The sequence below is a fragment of the Solanum pennellii genome, chromosome 6 (genome assembly GCF_001406875.1).
Source record: "Solanum pennellii chromosome 6, SPENNV200".
NCBI lineage: Eukaryota > Viridiplantae > Streptophyta > Magnoliopsida > Solanales > Solanaceae > Solanum > Solanum pennellii.
The window spans coordinates 39,341,988-39,358,972 of NC_028642.1; the positions used below are offsets into that span (position 1 = coordinate 39,341,988).

Genomic DNA, 16,985 nt, shown 5'->3' on the forward strand with positions numbered 1-16,985 from the left:
AAAATGTTGGCTGTTGTTGGCAATTTCTTGGTTGAAAAAATTTCAGAGAGGGAGAACTTTTTGGGTTAGAGATTTTTATCGGAAAAAATTCGAAAAGGCAGAACTTGGGTTGGACGTTTTTTTTTGGTTAAAAACTTTGAGTGTTGGAATTTTGAGGGTTGAACATTTTATTTTTAGAGAGTTTCGGGAGGAAGAAATTTGGTTGGACGATTCTTCTTTGGGAAAACATTTTTTCCGTCTGTTGTGGGAGAACCATCGAGATTTTTCCTTTGGTTTTCCTCTTGTTCGTCTCGGAAGAAGAGAGAGTTTTCCAAGGTCGCAACGAGCACAAAAGTTAACAGATTGGCGAGCTAACTGACCCAGCAGCTTCCATCTCGTCGTTTGGGGGTTCGAGTTGTCGTTCGAGTGTGGAATAGCCGCTCTGCTCGTCGTCCCCGTCGCTGCTCCTCGACAGGTAAACACCCCTTTCATGAAATTTCCTTCTTTTCTTGGTTTCGGTGTGATGGTTTGAGGGTGAGAACCCGATTGTGCTGTTGTTGATGGGTTGATATCATTGGGGATGTTTGCTGAATTCGTTTTCGTTTTTGCGTTCGTAACCCACTTTTTCTTTGGTTACTTGTTTAAATAAAATTTTATCCGGATTTTTAGTCGTCGTATTGATATATGTTCCTATTGCCGAGGTGTGATGGATGTCCTTGTTATGATAGTTATGCTTAAATTTTTGCGATTCAGAGTGTGCTCTTTCTTTAATTTGAGATTCAAAGTGTGTCTCCTCGCTGCTCATTTTGCTTTTGTCCAATGTATAGTTGTTAGCGAAGACCAAACAGTATTGGTTTGTCGCTAGTTCGAATCTCATGTTCGTATTTTGATATTCCAATGCTTAAAGGCTGAGTAATTTTAAATCATTTTGCAAGTTTGTATAAATTTGGTTTGGTTAAAATTGTTCTTCAACCTAGACCTGAGCCTTGTTGTTGTCTGTTTCACCCTTGTTTCGTCCAATTTCTAATTGAAAATTCCTTGTCGTTTATAGTGGTCTCCTGAAGAATGCGAAATGGTTTTAAACTGTGTTTATTTCTCGATCCTGCTTCATTCTCGCGTTATGTCTCTGTTTAACCATGCTCTTCTCTTTGCATTCTATATTTTCTCGTGAATACTTATGTTTACGTGCAGCATATCAGTTTTAGAAATGGGTCACGTGGCTTTGATTATGCATATTTATACTTCACTTCATTTTAAAATGACTTAACAAAGTCCCTGCCATTTTGTTTCTTTTGCTTTAAATGAGCATGTTCACTATAGCCTTCAACATTTTCTTTTGATATGATAAATTAACGTCATTAGATTTCATTAAATAGAGCTGGTTATGCTAAAGTATGCGGTGTGTTATTGGCTGATTCTGCAATATGTTTTCTCCCTCAATATTTTGGGTATATCATTGGTTAACGGCTATGCTTCCCCGGAAGATTATGTGTCAACAAGTATATATACATGTGCCATCACTTAGTATCGTATTTGCTCATTAATTTTGTCACTTTAACTTGGTTCATTTGGTTTTCCTTTAGAGTTGGATATTTGGGTTCAATTCAAAATCCCTTATTTGTTCTATAGTTTCGTATACTAATCCTTGTGATCATTTTATTTGCATGTAACATCGATTCGAGTCTACTTTGGGACTCCATCCTCGCATTTCTCCGAGTTGCAGATCCTTGAGTCAGCCATTTCCAGTCTAGAGATCTTAAGACCAATCTGCAGTCTGAAAACAGCAAATATGGTGCTGTAAAAATTGGTTTACAAGTGTTGCAGAAAGCTGTATACCAGCTATATACACAGTGTATACACTGATATACAGGTCGAAAATGCACAGGAAATCTGAGTTCGAAATCTGGGTTTGTAGAAATGAAGATATGCTGCTAAAAGGGAACTTTCAACTATCGGAAGTTGAAAAACAGGCTGATATACAGCCTGTATACACTGATATACAGAGATGTTATACCTTAAATAGGTGTAAGAAATATGAATGGCAGCAGGCGTGCGAAAATTCGAATTCCATGAAGATCGAAGGAGCTTGGGGAAGGCGTGTTAGAAGATTTTTTATTTTATTTATTAAGTTGTATTTATTTTGGGCATAAGCCCTCGTCATTTTTACTTTTCTTGTATTTATTCTTGTATGTTTAGATTAGGACAGGTACGAAAGAGAAAATGGGTCGAAACCCAAAAAACAGGTGGGTCCAAAACTCGGTCAAGGCGAACAGAACCCGAGTTTGGACCCAAATCTCTCTCTCTCTCTCTCTCTCTTTGCTATTGTTTATATTTTTGCTTTGAATACCTTTTAGTCTAGGATTGGAAACTCCAAACCCCGCCGAGACGCTTTTCTATTTTACTAAATTTAAAACTAAGCCTTAAAAGCGGTAAAAATTTCAACTTGTAAATTTGTCTAAATAAAGCTTTAATAAGTTCAACTTCAATTCGCAAAGGTTAAAACAAAAAATAGTCAAATAAGTTAATTGCCGGAAAATCGCAAGTTAGCGGAGTGTCTTAGGTGCCTTACACCTTCCTAAGACACTAATATGAATCCCGAACCCTTTTAAAGGTTTCCAAAACGATTTTTTCTGTTTAAGTTGTTTTGGAAATGAGTTTTCTTGATTTTCCTTAAAAAATTAAGTGGCGACTCCTAAAATGTCGAAAATGTCTTTAATAAAACAAACGCTTTTCGAAATCATTTTTTCGATAAAACATATATTACGTATTTTATCACTAATAAATAGATTTTTTTAATGTATTTTAAACTTATATGCATGTATTTTTTTGGCTATCAATTACATAAAAACAGAGAGAGCAAGCGACATTGTGGAGGGAGGCGAGTGAGATTCGATTCTATGTATTTTCGATACATGTGAATCACAATAGATATATATCATCTTGAGTGATTCACTTATATACGGGATACCAGATACATGGGAAACTAACTAGTGATATATGCGAGAGACGAATGAGATTTGTTATGTATCCCAAATACGTTGAGACTCCATTTGGATAAAATGTATCTACAATAAACTACACTTAAATTTGACCCTATGTATCCGTGATACATGTATTTGAACGTATCTAGAAGTACTAAAATATAAAATGCGTAATATTGCAAACTAAAGCATATAAGTAATTTAACTTCTAAACTAGTAGTATTATATATCAGCCTTAATGATATCAATACAGTATACGATATTGATTTACACTTTGTTTGGATCATTGTTATCCGTTGTTTCATAATGTATTGTATTGTACTCTACTACATTGTATTGTATAGTAGATACAATGTTTGGCTATACTGTATTGTTTGTTGTTGTCTAATATTAATTGTTTGTTTTGATCGTATCATACTGTATTATAATTTATAAATTTACTAAAATATCCTAAATTATTCTAGGGTAGGAGGTTTGACTAGATTTAAATAATTAAAAATAAATGATAAAATTTTGAAATATTATGTAAACATATAACTGGAAAAAGAAATTAAGTAACAATTGAAACACACCAAATTGATTGTTCCATAAAATAGAGGTTTTTCATTGTCATGTAACAACGAAATTTAACAATACAATACAATACAATACATTTTAATAACAATCAAAATAAATCTTGTAAGTATAATAACGTTACAATACAATACAATGAATAAAAATGATCCAAACATAGTGTTAGTATCAGTAAAAAAAAATTATCAGCCTTAATGATACCAATACAATATATGATACTGATTTAGTTAAATGAAATTAGTTTTTGCTTGGTCTCCGCTGCATCATACCCCTCCACATTTTCTAGAGTAAACTTTTGGACTCAACCTATATTTTTGGATTGCCGCCTCAATTTGTCCAAACCTATATTTTGGACTACCTCCTCATTTTTACAAATTGTAACCTTTTGCATGTCCGTTAAGCTTTTTTGAGCCAACCTCATTTTCTTTAGCTAGGGAACGCTCTCATCTTCATTGATGAATGTCCTCCCAATTTAATTTGAGCTTCAACCCCGTAAATGAAGTTCACTCATACTTTTTTAAAAGTCAAAAAATAGAAAGTAAGTGAAATCTATTTCAAATTTTAATTTATTTTATGTTATTTTTAACCTTCTCAGATATTTCAAACTTATTTTAAATTATTTCTTAATTATTTTAAATTATTTTTTATATTGACACACTTTCAAAACTCAAAAATTGAGTTAAAATATGTTTTGATTAATTCTAAAACCTATTCATATTGATTTGTATCACTAAAAAAAAAATTGTTGGAAAATTTATGATGCCATAAATTCGAGACTTTTGACACTATTATTTGGTAAACTTAAAGAAAAAATAAGAGACTGCAAATTATTACTCCCCTCATTTATTTAACTGAGCACCGGACTTAAATTTTATGATTCTAAATTAAAATTATACAAAATATATAAAATTATTCTTTAATTTTATAAGCGCGCATATAAGCTGAAATCTAAATATGTTTCAGAAAGAACCCTCGACATTATTTTGAAACAGGAGGGAGTCTGATTCCAGTATCTCGAATAAATTGTGAATTTACTTACAAATGCCTTGTTTTTTTACATGGTTCAAATTTCAGATCGAACCATAAGCGAACAAAGTAGCATTTTGTTAAAAGTATCTCCCTATATGGTGGAAAGGTTTGTTGATAATTAGGTTTAACAACTAAAAACGAACCCTCATTCATAATCTTTTCTTCTTTCTAATTCTACCGCTATATATATTAGGGGAACATAAGCTGTGGAGTGACAGAAGACAAAACTATCCTAAAACTAAATTAAATAGACAGTAAGTGTAGTGTAATAGAAATAAGAAAAGGAATTATAAACTGAGATTACAACTAAAAAAGACTTGGAACTTCATTCAAGTTAAAAGACGGGATACAACAGACGAAGAAAAAGACGCAACGCATACATATATAAAGACAAAAGACAGACTAAAAAGACTCTTAACATAGACCCCAAGTAGTAGACGATGGAGGCTGCGTTTATTATTAACACAAGTGAGAGGTACTACTTATTTTAACCCTTGGTCTTATACTTTGACTCGTCAATCTCTATGCCTTCACGTTGAGCACGCTCACCACCAGCCTCATCGCCTGTGCTTAGACCTCCCTTCCGTCCCATTTCCTGGTACCCTTCACTTCCCAACTGCTCCTTCCTCGTTTGCCCTCCTCGGCTCCTCCCTAAAACAAATATTTATTTAAGGAAAATATTATATAAAATGGTAATTAAATATAAATACAAATACCTTCAGCAAGGTGCTCTTGAGCTTCAAGACTCTTGCCACCAGTACCACCAGGAACTACAGTTTCACCTTCCTTTGCCCTTCGATCCAGCTCAGACCTTTCTTCTTGATGTGACGCCATTTCTCTCTCTCTCTCTCTCTTTTCTCTAAATAAAAACAAAGTAGGATAGGATATACTTGTTTGTTGAAACACCTGATGATGTAAGTGGTCAATAAATTAGGGTGCTAATTTATAGGGAGATAATGGGTGTTAAGCAATTGACACGTGGAGATGTCGACGCAGCAGGAAGAATGACACGTGCCAACAAGGCTGATACTATGCACGCAACCTGTCATCCCACACGAATCACAATGCATGCTTAGCCATATATATCTGAATGAATATCCCACAGGTTTCCAGTAGGTCACCTTACTCATTATTTAAAAAAATAATCATGTATATCCTAAAACTAAATTAACAGAAATTATAATATTATTAACTGTGAACCTATAAGACGCATAAATATATATCATTATACTACTGTTAGATAATCACCGAAAGAGCTAGTTCAAATCCAAACTTATCGTTATTTCACTACTTCTATTTCCCTCTGATAGTTGTGGCGTACATCAAATTTTTATTTCGTCTCTATCTGTTCTCTCACTTATGAGTACATTTACCCCCCAAAAGAAATACTCTAATAATTTCTACGATTAAAGAAGATGATCTAATTTAATCTTACACTGAGTTTTAAAAAGTAAAATAATATTTTAAATTTTATAATTTTAGATTTAAAATTATGTTAAATATATCAAAATGTTTTTAAGTATATTCTGTGAAAAATTAAAATGAAATATATTTTTATCATAAGAAAGAATCATTTTTTAAAAACAAACAAACTAAGAATTATAATGAATCAATTTTTTTAAAAAAAATAAAAATTAAGATGAATGTTTTTTATTTAGATTGTACCATTCGAATTCCAAAAGTTTAATTAATTATATATCATATCATAAATTTAAATTCAAAATAATTTAAAAAATATATTATAAATTATAATAATTAACTATTTAAAATATTTAAAACGAATATAAAAACCACTATATTATTATTCTGTTTATAATTTTACGAATTTGATAAAATGGTATGAGGGAGTAATTATGACATACTTTTTTATATAGTTAGTCCATTCATGATTTTATTTTTTTAGTGGAAGAAACTTAAAATAATTAATCTGAAACACATTTTAATTAATATCAAATTTATTTCAATTTTGGTCAATTTTTACGTGGCTATTTGAAATTTGATAAATTGTGCAAAATTTGATTTCAATTTTTTTTTAAAAAAATCTATTTTTGTGAAAGCAATTGGCTATTATATGGATGCAAATTTGGCTAATATGCCAAGAAAAAGTTGCACAATATAGCAAACATATGCTACATATTTGTTGTATGTAATTAGACTTTTTCTTGCATGTTGTTGTTGTATTTGTATCAATCGTTTAGTTTATCTAGCTCTTTTTTTTATATAAGTGATTAAAAAAAATGAACATAAGTTATATAAAAGTAAATATACAAGAGCTTTGAGTACACGTGATATTAAAGCTTTGAATACAAGTGATATAAACAAGAATGTAAATAGTACGAGAACAAATGAATATAAATAATTTGAATACAAGTAATACAAGAGAGATTGAATACAAATGATACAAAAGTGGATGAATAAAATATATAAGAACGAGAAGGTAAAAATATCGAATACAAACTTAAATGCAACACAACAAACACACTCACGTGATACCTCAAAAATATGTAAATAGAGAAAGTGGTGACCAATAAAAAGAAAAATTAGAGAGGTGAAAATGCACGTATAAAGAAAAGAGAGGCGAAGACACAAAATATAAAGAAAAGAGAGGTGAAAAATGGTTAGTGCGGGTTTTTAATGAGAGTGGTTGAAATTTTAGTGATTTTGAACCTTTTGAGTTGAGTTATATTGAAATGGTTAATCTTGATTAACATTTTGTGATTCAAATGTTGGATGGTGAATCAGTCAGTTTCGTTGAGTTTAGAACGTCAAGTTTGATCAAGTAAAGTATTTGGTTAAAATCCCAAAAACTTAGGTGGTGATTTGGGATTTTTGGCAAAAAGTTGGATTTGACGCCTAAAGAAGTTTCGAGGGGATATTTTTGTAACAATTTTTTTTTGAAAATTCGACGATTTCATTGAGTCCAAAATAATGCATGTCAAATTTAGCGGAGTAGCATTTTTGTTTATATCTATCGAATTTCGAACGAATCTCGAGGGTCCATTCAGAGACTTTGAAAATTAACAAAATCTTTGACGGTGTAAGACCCGGTTGGTCATTTTGAATTTTTTGTAAAATTACCATTTTGCCCTCCCAATTTTGATCTTGAGTTATTTCTAATTGAGTTTTGAATGTTGGTTTCGAACTTTGAGTAAAGAGTTGAGAATTTTGTAAGGTTTGATTTTGAAATACGAAATTTGTTTAAAAGTATTTTTCGATATTAGCTGTAGTTTCGAGCGTTGAAATGAAATTTCGTCAATTCCATCCGTTCCAAAATGTGGAAATAATATCTGCTAAAGTTATCGATTTTAAATTCAGAATCTTTATGAGCATTATGGTTCCAAATAAAAAATCTATAAAATTTTATTCTTTGAATTAACTTGGGTCAATATTCAGAGTTGATTATTCAAATCAAAATTCAATAACACAAGGAAGTAAATATAAATAGAATAAGAGGGATTAATTAACAGTAGAGTAATGTGTGTTCAAAGAGGAGGAGGGAATGGGTAGGAGATGGGTTAAACAAACGGTTGGATCTTCTATTGGGATTAGGTCATGTGATTTTGAGCTCGCCGCATAAGCTTTTGTCAAAATTAAAAAAAAAAGATACATTTCTATCAAAAATATAATAGTTAAAAGGTTATATTTGGAATCAAAGTAGAACAAAAATTATATTTAAATTATTTTAAATGATAGTACAAGGATATGAAATTGTGAGGCTTAGTTACCGTTAGGAGCGGCATGAAGCTAGCTGTCACAAGTAATAATATTATATGAACCTTAGAAGAAGTATTCAGCATTTAGCTTGTGTTGAAGATGACAGATTTGTTGAGCTGCTCATCACCTCAGCCTCACGACATTAATATTCCATTTTCCTCTCATCTTCAAACCAATGCTGCTCAAAGAGACGTCACTTACAGGTACTTTCTCTTTTTCCTTCTATACTATTCGTTGAATTTTTCGATTCTAATTAGCGATAAAAAAAATTCCTTATTCAATTTTCGGCCAAAGAAAAAGAGAGTAGTCGGGTACTATTGTGATTGTAATTACAATGTGTTTAATTTGTTGCAGTTGCGGATCCTGTGGATATGAATTGAACCTCAACTCTTGCAATCGCAATACGACAGTTATTGGGTCAAAATATGGAAAAACAATGAGGAGAGGGGTTCTCTCATTTCTATGCATTGATGAGAGCAGATTTACTCAGATAAGTAAACTTAGATGCTCACCCTATTTCAGGTCCAAAAACTCGTGGGGTTTCTTTCAACGACACACTAAACTCTTGTGTCGAAAGTGCAGAAATTATATTGGTATTTCTTATACAACTAGTAATAACAATGGTACAAGTGGTGCTGCAATACATACTGATGTCAACTCAGATGCTGCATTAGCAACACCTAATTGTTGGGATGGGCTGTCAGCTTGTACAACTAATTACGAAATAAAGATATGTGCATTAAGGCCATCTGAGAAGGAAGTCATTATGCACCAGTAAACTAAGCAAAATGCTGTAGGAACACACATGTTTGAAGAATCTGTTGTGAAGTCGCCGTGTTGCCAAAAAGGAATGCTAATATCATAAGAAACAGAAGACAGAGTCACTCTGCTCAAGTTTTACCAAGATGGATAGTATACCCTTATTGCACTTCTTGCTCTTACTTATGTATGATGATTGTTAAACCGCAGCTCAAAATGTGTTTTACCTTCATGTTTCGTTGAACTTATCAGAGCAAATGTAAAAACATAGAAGCAGGGAAGTGGACTCTAAGATCTCAATACTTTCTGTATACGTTATTCAGTTGATCACTTGTTCTTTGTTTCTTAGATCCCTTTCTGCGTATTTTAGCAGTCACTTGATGTAACAAAGATCCTGCCAAAAATCCTTTAATTGATTTGGATAGCTGCTACAAAAGATCAATTGTTGTCATCAGGGCTCTAGGAGGCACTAGCACAAATTGTATTTTGTGGACAAATCCAGGACTAATGTATTTCCAATTGGCCTAGTCTGGTCCCGTACCAGGCCCAATTGCTCGACCTGTCCCATCTCGTCCCCTCCATGAACCGATTTATAACCTTGAGGTTGGATTGGATGGCTCATGACGTTATAAACACTGAGTAAGTTCTGAAAGACGATACTTTATTAATGAACTCAAACGAGTATTAAATAGAATTACAGAGAGAATAAGAAGACTCCTAAACAAACGCTAATAACGTAATATAAATAAATAATGACTGCTGCAGTATCCTAACTAAACTGAACTAACAGTAGCTATCCCAACTAAACTGAACTAACAGTAGCTAACAAGGCTGAGTCGTTCAGTGCCAATACGCCCCCTCAAGTTAGACGATGGGTCACTAAGCCTAACTTAAATAGATTTTGCTGGAAAGCAGGTTTATGCAGTGCCTTGGTGAGAGTGTCAGCGATTTGATCAGCACCATGGACATGAAAAACCTGAACCTTCTTTATTTCTACATGGTGGCAAACAAAGTGAAAATCAACTGCAGCATGCTTCACACGGCTATGAAAGACAGGATTTTTGCTCAGGAATGTGGCTCCAAGATTGTCACAGTAAATGGTAGGCAATTGGTGCACTGGAAAGCGCAGCTCAGTGACAAGATTGGTCATCCACAAGGTTACTGAAAGAGCATTAGCCACTGCCCTATACTCAGATTCAATGGAGGAGCGAGAGACAATATTTTGCTTCTTCGAGGACCAACTGATCGGATTGGTACCAAGGAATAGGATGTACCCGTATGTGGAAATTCTGTCAGAGATATCCCCACCCCAATCTGCATCATAGTATACATGCAGATTGAAGTCCTCAATGGAGGTTACACAGAGGCCAGCTGGATAGTTCCACGCAAGTAACGGAGAACACACTTCACAGCTTTCCAATGAAGTTTTGATGGTGCTTTCATATATTGGGATAACTTATTCACCGCATAGGCGATGTCTGGTCTAATAAAAGACAAGTACTGAAGCCTGCCTAAGACCCGACGATAGTGTGTTGCATCAGTCAAGTGAGTGCCATCAGACAATGTGAGTAGCTCAGATGCACTCATTGGTGTGTGGACACTTTTGCAATGGGTCATTAGCTCATCATTCAAAATCTCGTTCACATAATTCGATTGGGTGAGAATAAAGCCATCAGAGCTGCGTATAACTTCAACAACCAAAAAGTAGTGAAGATTTCCCAAATCCTTAATAGAGAATTGAGAAGAAAGTGAAGCAATAACCTGATCGACACTGAAAGTGTTGCTGCCAGTGACAATAATATCATCGACATAGACAGACGAACATTATGTCACCTAGACCTTGTCTGACGAGTAGCGAAGTATCTGATTTCGTCTTAACAAAGCCTATAGATGAAAGGTAACCCGTGAGGGCATTGTACCACGCCCGAGGGGATTGTTTCAATCCATAGATCGCCTTGCACAGTCGACATATATGAGTTGGATTGTCATCACAAAGGAACCCGGGAGGTTGTGCCATGTACACCTCCTCTTCCAGGTTCCCCTTGAGGAATGCATTTTTAACATGAAGCTAACGGAGATGCCAATTATGGCGAAGTGCCACAGAGAGGATAATCTGAACTATGGTAGGCTTGACAACCAGGCTGAAGGTCGCATGGAAGTCAATGCCCGGCCTTTGAGTGAAGCCTTTTGCAACTAGCCGTGCTTTGTATCTATCAACAGACCCATATACTTTCCTTTTTATCCTGAAAAGCCACTTGCAAGAGACAATATTTTTGGTTGGGCCAGGAGGAACAAGTTCTCATGTCTGATTTTTAATTAAAACATCAAGTTCATGTTTCATTGCATGTCGCCACTGGGGATGTTTTTGAGCTTGTTTGGCAGTAATAGGTGTGATGATGGGGTTCAGTTTGGCTAGGTAATCAACAATTTGTTTGGGGTTAGTGATGTTGTTTTGGGATCGCGTGAAAGCACGGGTAGGGGGATATGGACAATGAGGCAGTGAAGGAGCAATATCTGACTCAAAAATAGGGCAGGCTAGTCGAGGGTCCATGGGTGTTGGTGGAATGGTGTTTCTGTGGTGATAAACAAGGAGAGGAAGCGAGCTGCTATGTGTGTTCAGAGGTATGTGGGTTGGTGAACGTAGAGGGAAGTATGGTGGTGTAGTGCGTTGGGAAGTACAGGGAGAAGACAGTTCCTGGAAAGTAGGAAGTGTAGAAGTTGAGGGAGATAGAAATTTACCTGGAGACAATGATATTGCAGGAGGTGAAGTTTCTTCCGCCGCTGATTCACTTTCGGAGTAGGATTGAGATCTCGAGTTGGCCTGTAACTCTGTTGGGGAAGAAGAAGGCATTGATCGGTAGTCTACGCGTGCGGGTCTATGTTTAAGGGATGGGGCAGACTAGTAACGAAAGTAAAGGTAGGTGTGGGGTCTGAAGGATTTAAGATTGTGGTATTTTCCCATTCTAGATGAGATGATTTTACGACAATATTAGAGAATAGAGTTTTAAATGGAAAAACACTCTAAATAAATTGCACATCTCGGTTCAAGTTCGTTTTTGGAGTATGGATAGAGCCATGGATAACATAAACAATCAAAAATTCGTCAGGAGCTGTAATCAGGTGATTTTACAAGTAATAGTTGGAATGGAGAATGATTATCCATGTGAGAGGTGGGCAGACGGTTGATAAGGTAGGCATTATGATGACACGCGAAAGACCAAAATTGGGGTGGAAGGGATGCATCATGTAAGAGTGTTCTTACAATTTCGACAATATGGCGATGTCGTTGTTCTGCAAGTGCAACTCGTTTGAGGTGTATAAGGTGAGGTGATGAGATGTTCAATGCCGGGAAGTGAGAGATACGGGTCAAGACTTTTATACTCTCCTCCGCCATCAGTGTAGAGTGATAAAACTTTGGTGTCAAAATATTTTTCCATCATAGGATGAATTTTTTTGAATATCTCTTTGACTTCACTTTTATTTTTTAACTAGTTTCTGAGAACGTGCCTTGCACGTTTGTCCCTTATTATTATTATTAAATTTTTATATACTAAAAAGTTAAGTAATTAAAAAGATGCTTAAATTAACAATAGTAGTTTAACCATTTATCTTTTATTCGCTAAATAATAACAAATATAATATGAAGAACATTAAATAGATGATATATCTAGTTATTTTTTTGTTATCCTGCTCTCATTCTCTTTTCTTCTCATGTTGAATAGTACAATTTCCTTCCTATGATAATATAATCTTAGTAAATTGGTTCTTAAAAAGCATATTAAAAATTTAATTCTCAAAGTGTTTTTACATAAATAGTGGAAAATGACTCTTCACATTAAACTTTTAATTTTAAAAAATTATGTGAATGAGAAATAATTAATATTCAATAATTAGGCAAAAGAATATCATATTATCATAAATAAAATAATATCTCTAAAGCAAAGTAGACATTCTAGTTTGGAAAATAATTACTACTTAACTATTTATGGGTCAATAATCTATAGATGGGAGTTTGACAATTTTTCAGCTATAGTTAAAATTTTACATCAACAATAAATAGCTTATTGTCACAGTAGATAGACGTTTGATGCATAAAATTTATAAATGCTAAAAGATTTCGTCAATATAGTACATATGCAAATTTATGATACTTGAAGCCATTACCATGATTAATATGTCAATTATTTTAATCATTATGTCACATATACGTCTTCTTTTTAACCTTAAAAAGTACTGTACACATGATTTATGAAGAGAAAAGAATAATACTCCTTTTTTCATAACATTACTCTTTGAATAATTAATATAAATTTAGCAATATAAACTTTTCAAAATGACTTATTCTAGATATATGATCAATTTGAGGAATGAATGTTCCAACAAACAAATAATAGACTAATAAGATCAATAAATTATACATATAAACGAAAAGTTAAAATAAAAATACAACCTCAAAATCACATATATACTATATAAAGTATGATCCATTCTTTATCTCCAATTAGGTGAGCCATTTTATTTTAGGATATGGATTATATATATGATTTCTCATTTAGTCATTTTTCTCACTACTCATAAATAATAATTTCAAAAATATATTTATACTAAAGTAGAACACTCTATCGAGAGCCAAATAAGCATGTCAAATGAACTGATTAATCTTTCATTAATATTAATTTCATCAATGATTAAGATACATAGTAGAACATGAATTGTATATTACTATTTTCTTCATGTAGGACACAAAATATTCTAATAATAATAAAAAAAATCATAAGAAAGTACATCAACATATATAAAAAGGAAAAATATAATACTTAGGACGGACAAAAAGGAGCGGATAAAAACAAAAAAATAATTACTGCACAGACAAAATGATTTGCAAAGTTCATTTTTGCATGATAATCTCTCATCCTCCTCTTGTCATTTACATGAAGATCATGCTAGATAATTTATAGAAGTTGCTATGATGACCTTTGAGTAGATAATTAATTTGCATTTAATTAGTTCAATGGTTTTAGTCCATATCAAATTTGTCTAATGGAAAAACTTTTCAAATACTCCTTATTTTTACAATAGAGTAATTAATTATTAATGTGAATTTGATTCATGCACCAATCTAAATGAGTTATTTATTAAATAAATGTATAATACTTAGGACGGACAAAAAGGAGCGGATAAAAACAAAAAAATAATTACTGCACAGACAAAATGATTTGCAAAGTTCATTTTTTCATGATAATCTCTCATCCTCCTCTTGTCATTTACATGAAGATCATGCTAGATAATTTATAGAAGTTGTTATGATGACCTTTGAGTAGATAATGAATTTGCATTAAATTAGTTCAATGGTTTTAGTCCATATCAAATTTGTCTAATGGAAAAACTTTTCAAATACTCCTTATTTTTACAATAGAGTAATTAATTATTAGTGTGAATTTGATTCATGCACCAATCTAAATGAGTTATTTATTAAATATTTAATTATATTTTATAATATTTGTTTAATTATTTTAATATAAGGGTAAAATGGTAATTCAACTTTGAGCTTTGAATCTTCCCACTTATAATATAATATGATATGATACACGCTCATGAGTATTTGACACTCTTTTAACATTAAAGCCGTTTAGGGTTTAAGTTGTGCGGCGTATTCTTCCATTCTTTTATAGTTTGACGATAAAAGCTAAAATGGAAAAGGGTTTTTTCAGGATTTTCAATCCTGAATCCAGTGCAAAACGAATGGTAAGTTTCTTCATTTTTTTTCTTCTTCTTTTGGAAATGTGGGCAACAGATATGAGAATTTAAAGGCCTTGGTGAAATTTTAGATCTGCAAAACTTAGAAATCATGACCCTTTACAATTGTTTTAAGTTTTACTTTCCCTCTCATTAATTCGTTTTCTATGTGAATATTGTCTTGTATAAGTTTGATTTATGGTTTTTGCTTGACTCAATTTTTTAAAACTTTTTTTAAGCAAACACCTTTTGAAGATTGGGCTATGAATAAGGGGAGGACAATTTAAAAGATAGATGTTTTTGTGTGGTGCAAGTAATTATTATATTGTAGTACTTATATATGTTAGAATTTTCTAGATCTATACTGGCATTGTGTATGATTAATTATTCAATCAATTGATGTCATAAAATTGTATCTATCATTTCCAAATGATCATATTACTTGTGTTGATAGTAGTAATTTTGCAATAGAACTATGAGAATGCCTTACATTCTATGTTGTAGTTTCTCAAATACCCACATTGTTGAATATTTCTAACATTAAATGTCCAAACTTTGAGTTTATTTAAAATATTTTTTCTTTCGATATTAATTATTTTTATGATATAATCAGCTGATTTAAATAAATTAATGTTCTTTTACCTTTTGTTCAAAAAAAAAAATTTCTTCACAGAAAATTCCCACAAGTTATGCAACCTACAAGAATGGAAAGTTACTAGGAATGTTTTTCTTAGGGATCGATTTAATAATATGTGGCCTATGGGAGTGATCAAAATAGAAAGAGATTTGTATTTTCAATATGGATGGGAGAAATTTGTTGAGGATCACAACACTCTAGAGTATGGAGACTTTATGATATTTGATTATGATGGAAATGAAACATTTGACTTCAAATTACTTGGAATGAGCGGATGTGTAAAAGAAGGAGCTAAATGTGAAAAGAAAAAGGAAGTGTATGTTGAACATCGAAAGAGTGTAGAGCAAAAAGAAAAGAACAGGATTAGAGATAATAACGATAATTCATCTGATGATGATAATGCTGATAACTATATGATAGAAGAAGAAGAAAGTAACGATAAAGAAGAGGTGGAAAAGGAAGAGGAAGAAGATGATGAGGAGAAAGAAACTATGGAGGAAGTAGAGGATGAAGCTGAGGAGGAAGAAGATGAAGAAGAGAATGAAATGACTCAAACATTCAAGAAAAGGAGGTCAGGTTCAAAAGGTACGTACGTACAATTATTAAATATTTTGTTCTACTCATCTTATTCATTTTATATGATGTGTTTGTATATTTGGACATGACTTTATAGTCTTAATCTTATAAATGTTATGAAATGTTTAAGACTATAAGTTTTAATATGGGTTTGGTTGTTTGGTTCATTGATAAAACTAGCCTAGGGCCCATTTTGTTAGTTTTTATTGAATATCAGAGAGAATATATTCAAATGTCATTTTATAATAAAACTTTTGGTTTATTGTCGAAAGTGTTTTTTTCCTTCATAAAGTTCATGTTCAATAAAGTATCAGCACATAAAATGAAAGGAATAGAGTATTTGTGAGTATTCATGAGATTTGTATTTGTGAATCTGATCATAACTTTCTTGATTTAGCTGGACGCAGAAAAGCCATTACTTGCAAGGTCAGGAATATGGTCGACCGACATGGTACAGATATATTCAAAAGTGGACGCGCAACTCGGCCAAAAAATTCGTACTTTGTAGCAAAGACAGTAGCAAAAAGGAGAAATCAACTGGTAATAAAGCCTATTATTATATATTGATCTTGAGAATGATTGTACGCAACATTCTAATTTAACAAAGTCTTTGTTCTTAATTATAGTATGTTCCAATTGATGTGGTGAGAGACTACAAACTTGAACTCCCTCCAAGTATGATCATTCGCGACTCTGCTGGCAGAGAATTTGAGACAAAAGTCAAATATTGAAAAGACGGCAGAATATGGTTGATAGGCGGATGGCGCAGTATATGTCGGTGGAACCTTGTGGAGAAAAATGACAGGTTCATCTGTGAATTTGTGAGAGAACAATGTGGCAAAATCTCGTTCTTACAAGTTCGTGTTCTGCAAGAAGGATCAAATTCCCATCACAATAATAAATAAAAGGGATAGTTTATTACTATTTACCATAACATTTTAATGTTTATTGCCTTAAGTATTGTTTCATGTTGACAAATTCTGAAGACTATAAATATTATT

The 16,985-nt window shown here is 32.8% G+C and overlaps 2 protein-coding genes and 1 pseudogene across 2 annotated transcripts; 2 read left to right on the top strand and 1 right to left on the bottom strand.

Annotated features, from left to right (window-relative positions):
- Positions 1-4,862: 4,862 nt before the first annotated feature.
- On the bottom strand, positions 4,863-5,472 carry LOC107021460 (em protein H5). The gene is made up of 2 exons (XM_015222127.1): positions 5,279-5,472; positions 4,863-5,213 (listed from the first exon to the last, which is right to left on the bottom strand). Exons 1-2 carry the CDS (start codon positions 5,394-5,396, stop codon positions 5,050-5,052), a joined length of 282 nt encoding a protein of 93 aa, XP_015077613.1. The 5' UTR covers positions 5,397-5,472; the 3' UTR covers positions 4,863-5,049.
- Positions 5,473-8,359: 2,887 nt separating this feature from the next.
- LOC107022762 (uncharacterized protein At4g08330, chloroplastic-like) lies at positions 8,360-9,451 on the top strand. The gene is made up of 2 exons (XM_015223351.2): positions 8,360-8,479; positions 8,631-9,451. The coding sequence occupies exons 1-2, from the start codon at positions 8,376-8,378 to the stop codon at positions 9,052-9,054; spliced, it is 528 nt and encodes a 175-aa protein (XP_015078837.1). The 5' UTR covers positions 8,360-8,375; the 3' UTR covers positions 9,055-9,451.
- A 5,275-nt stretch (positions 9,452-14,726) lies between these two features.
- On the top strand, positions 14,727-16,889 carry LOC107022311 (annotated as a pseudogene).
- The last annotated feature ends 96 nt before the right edge of the window (positions 16,890-16,985 follow it).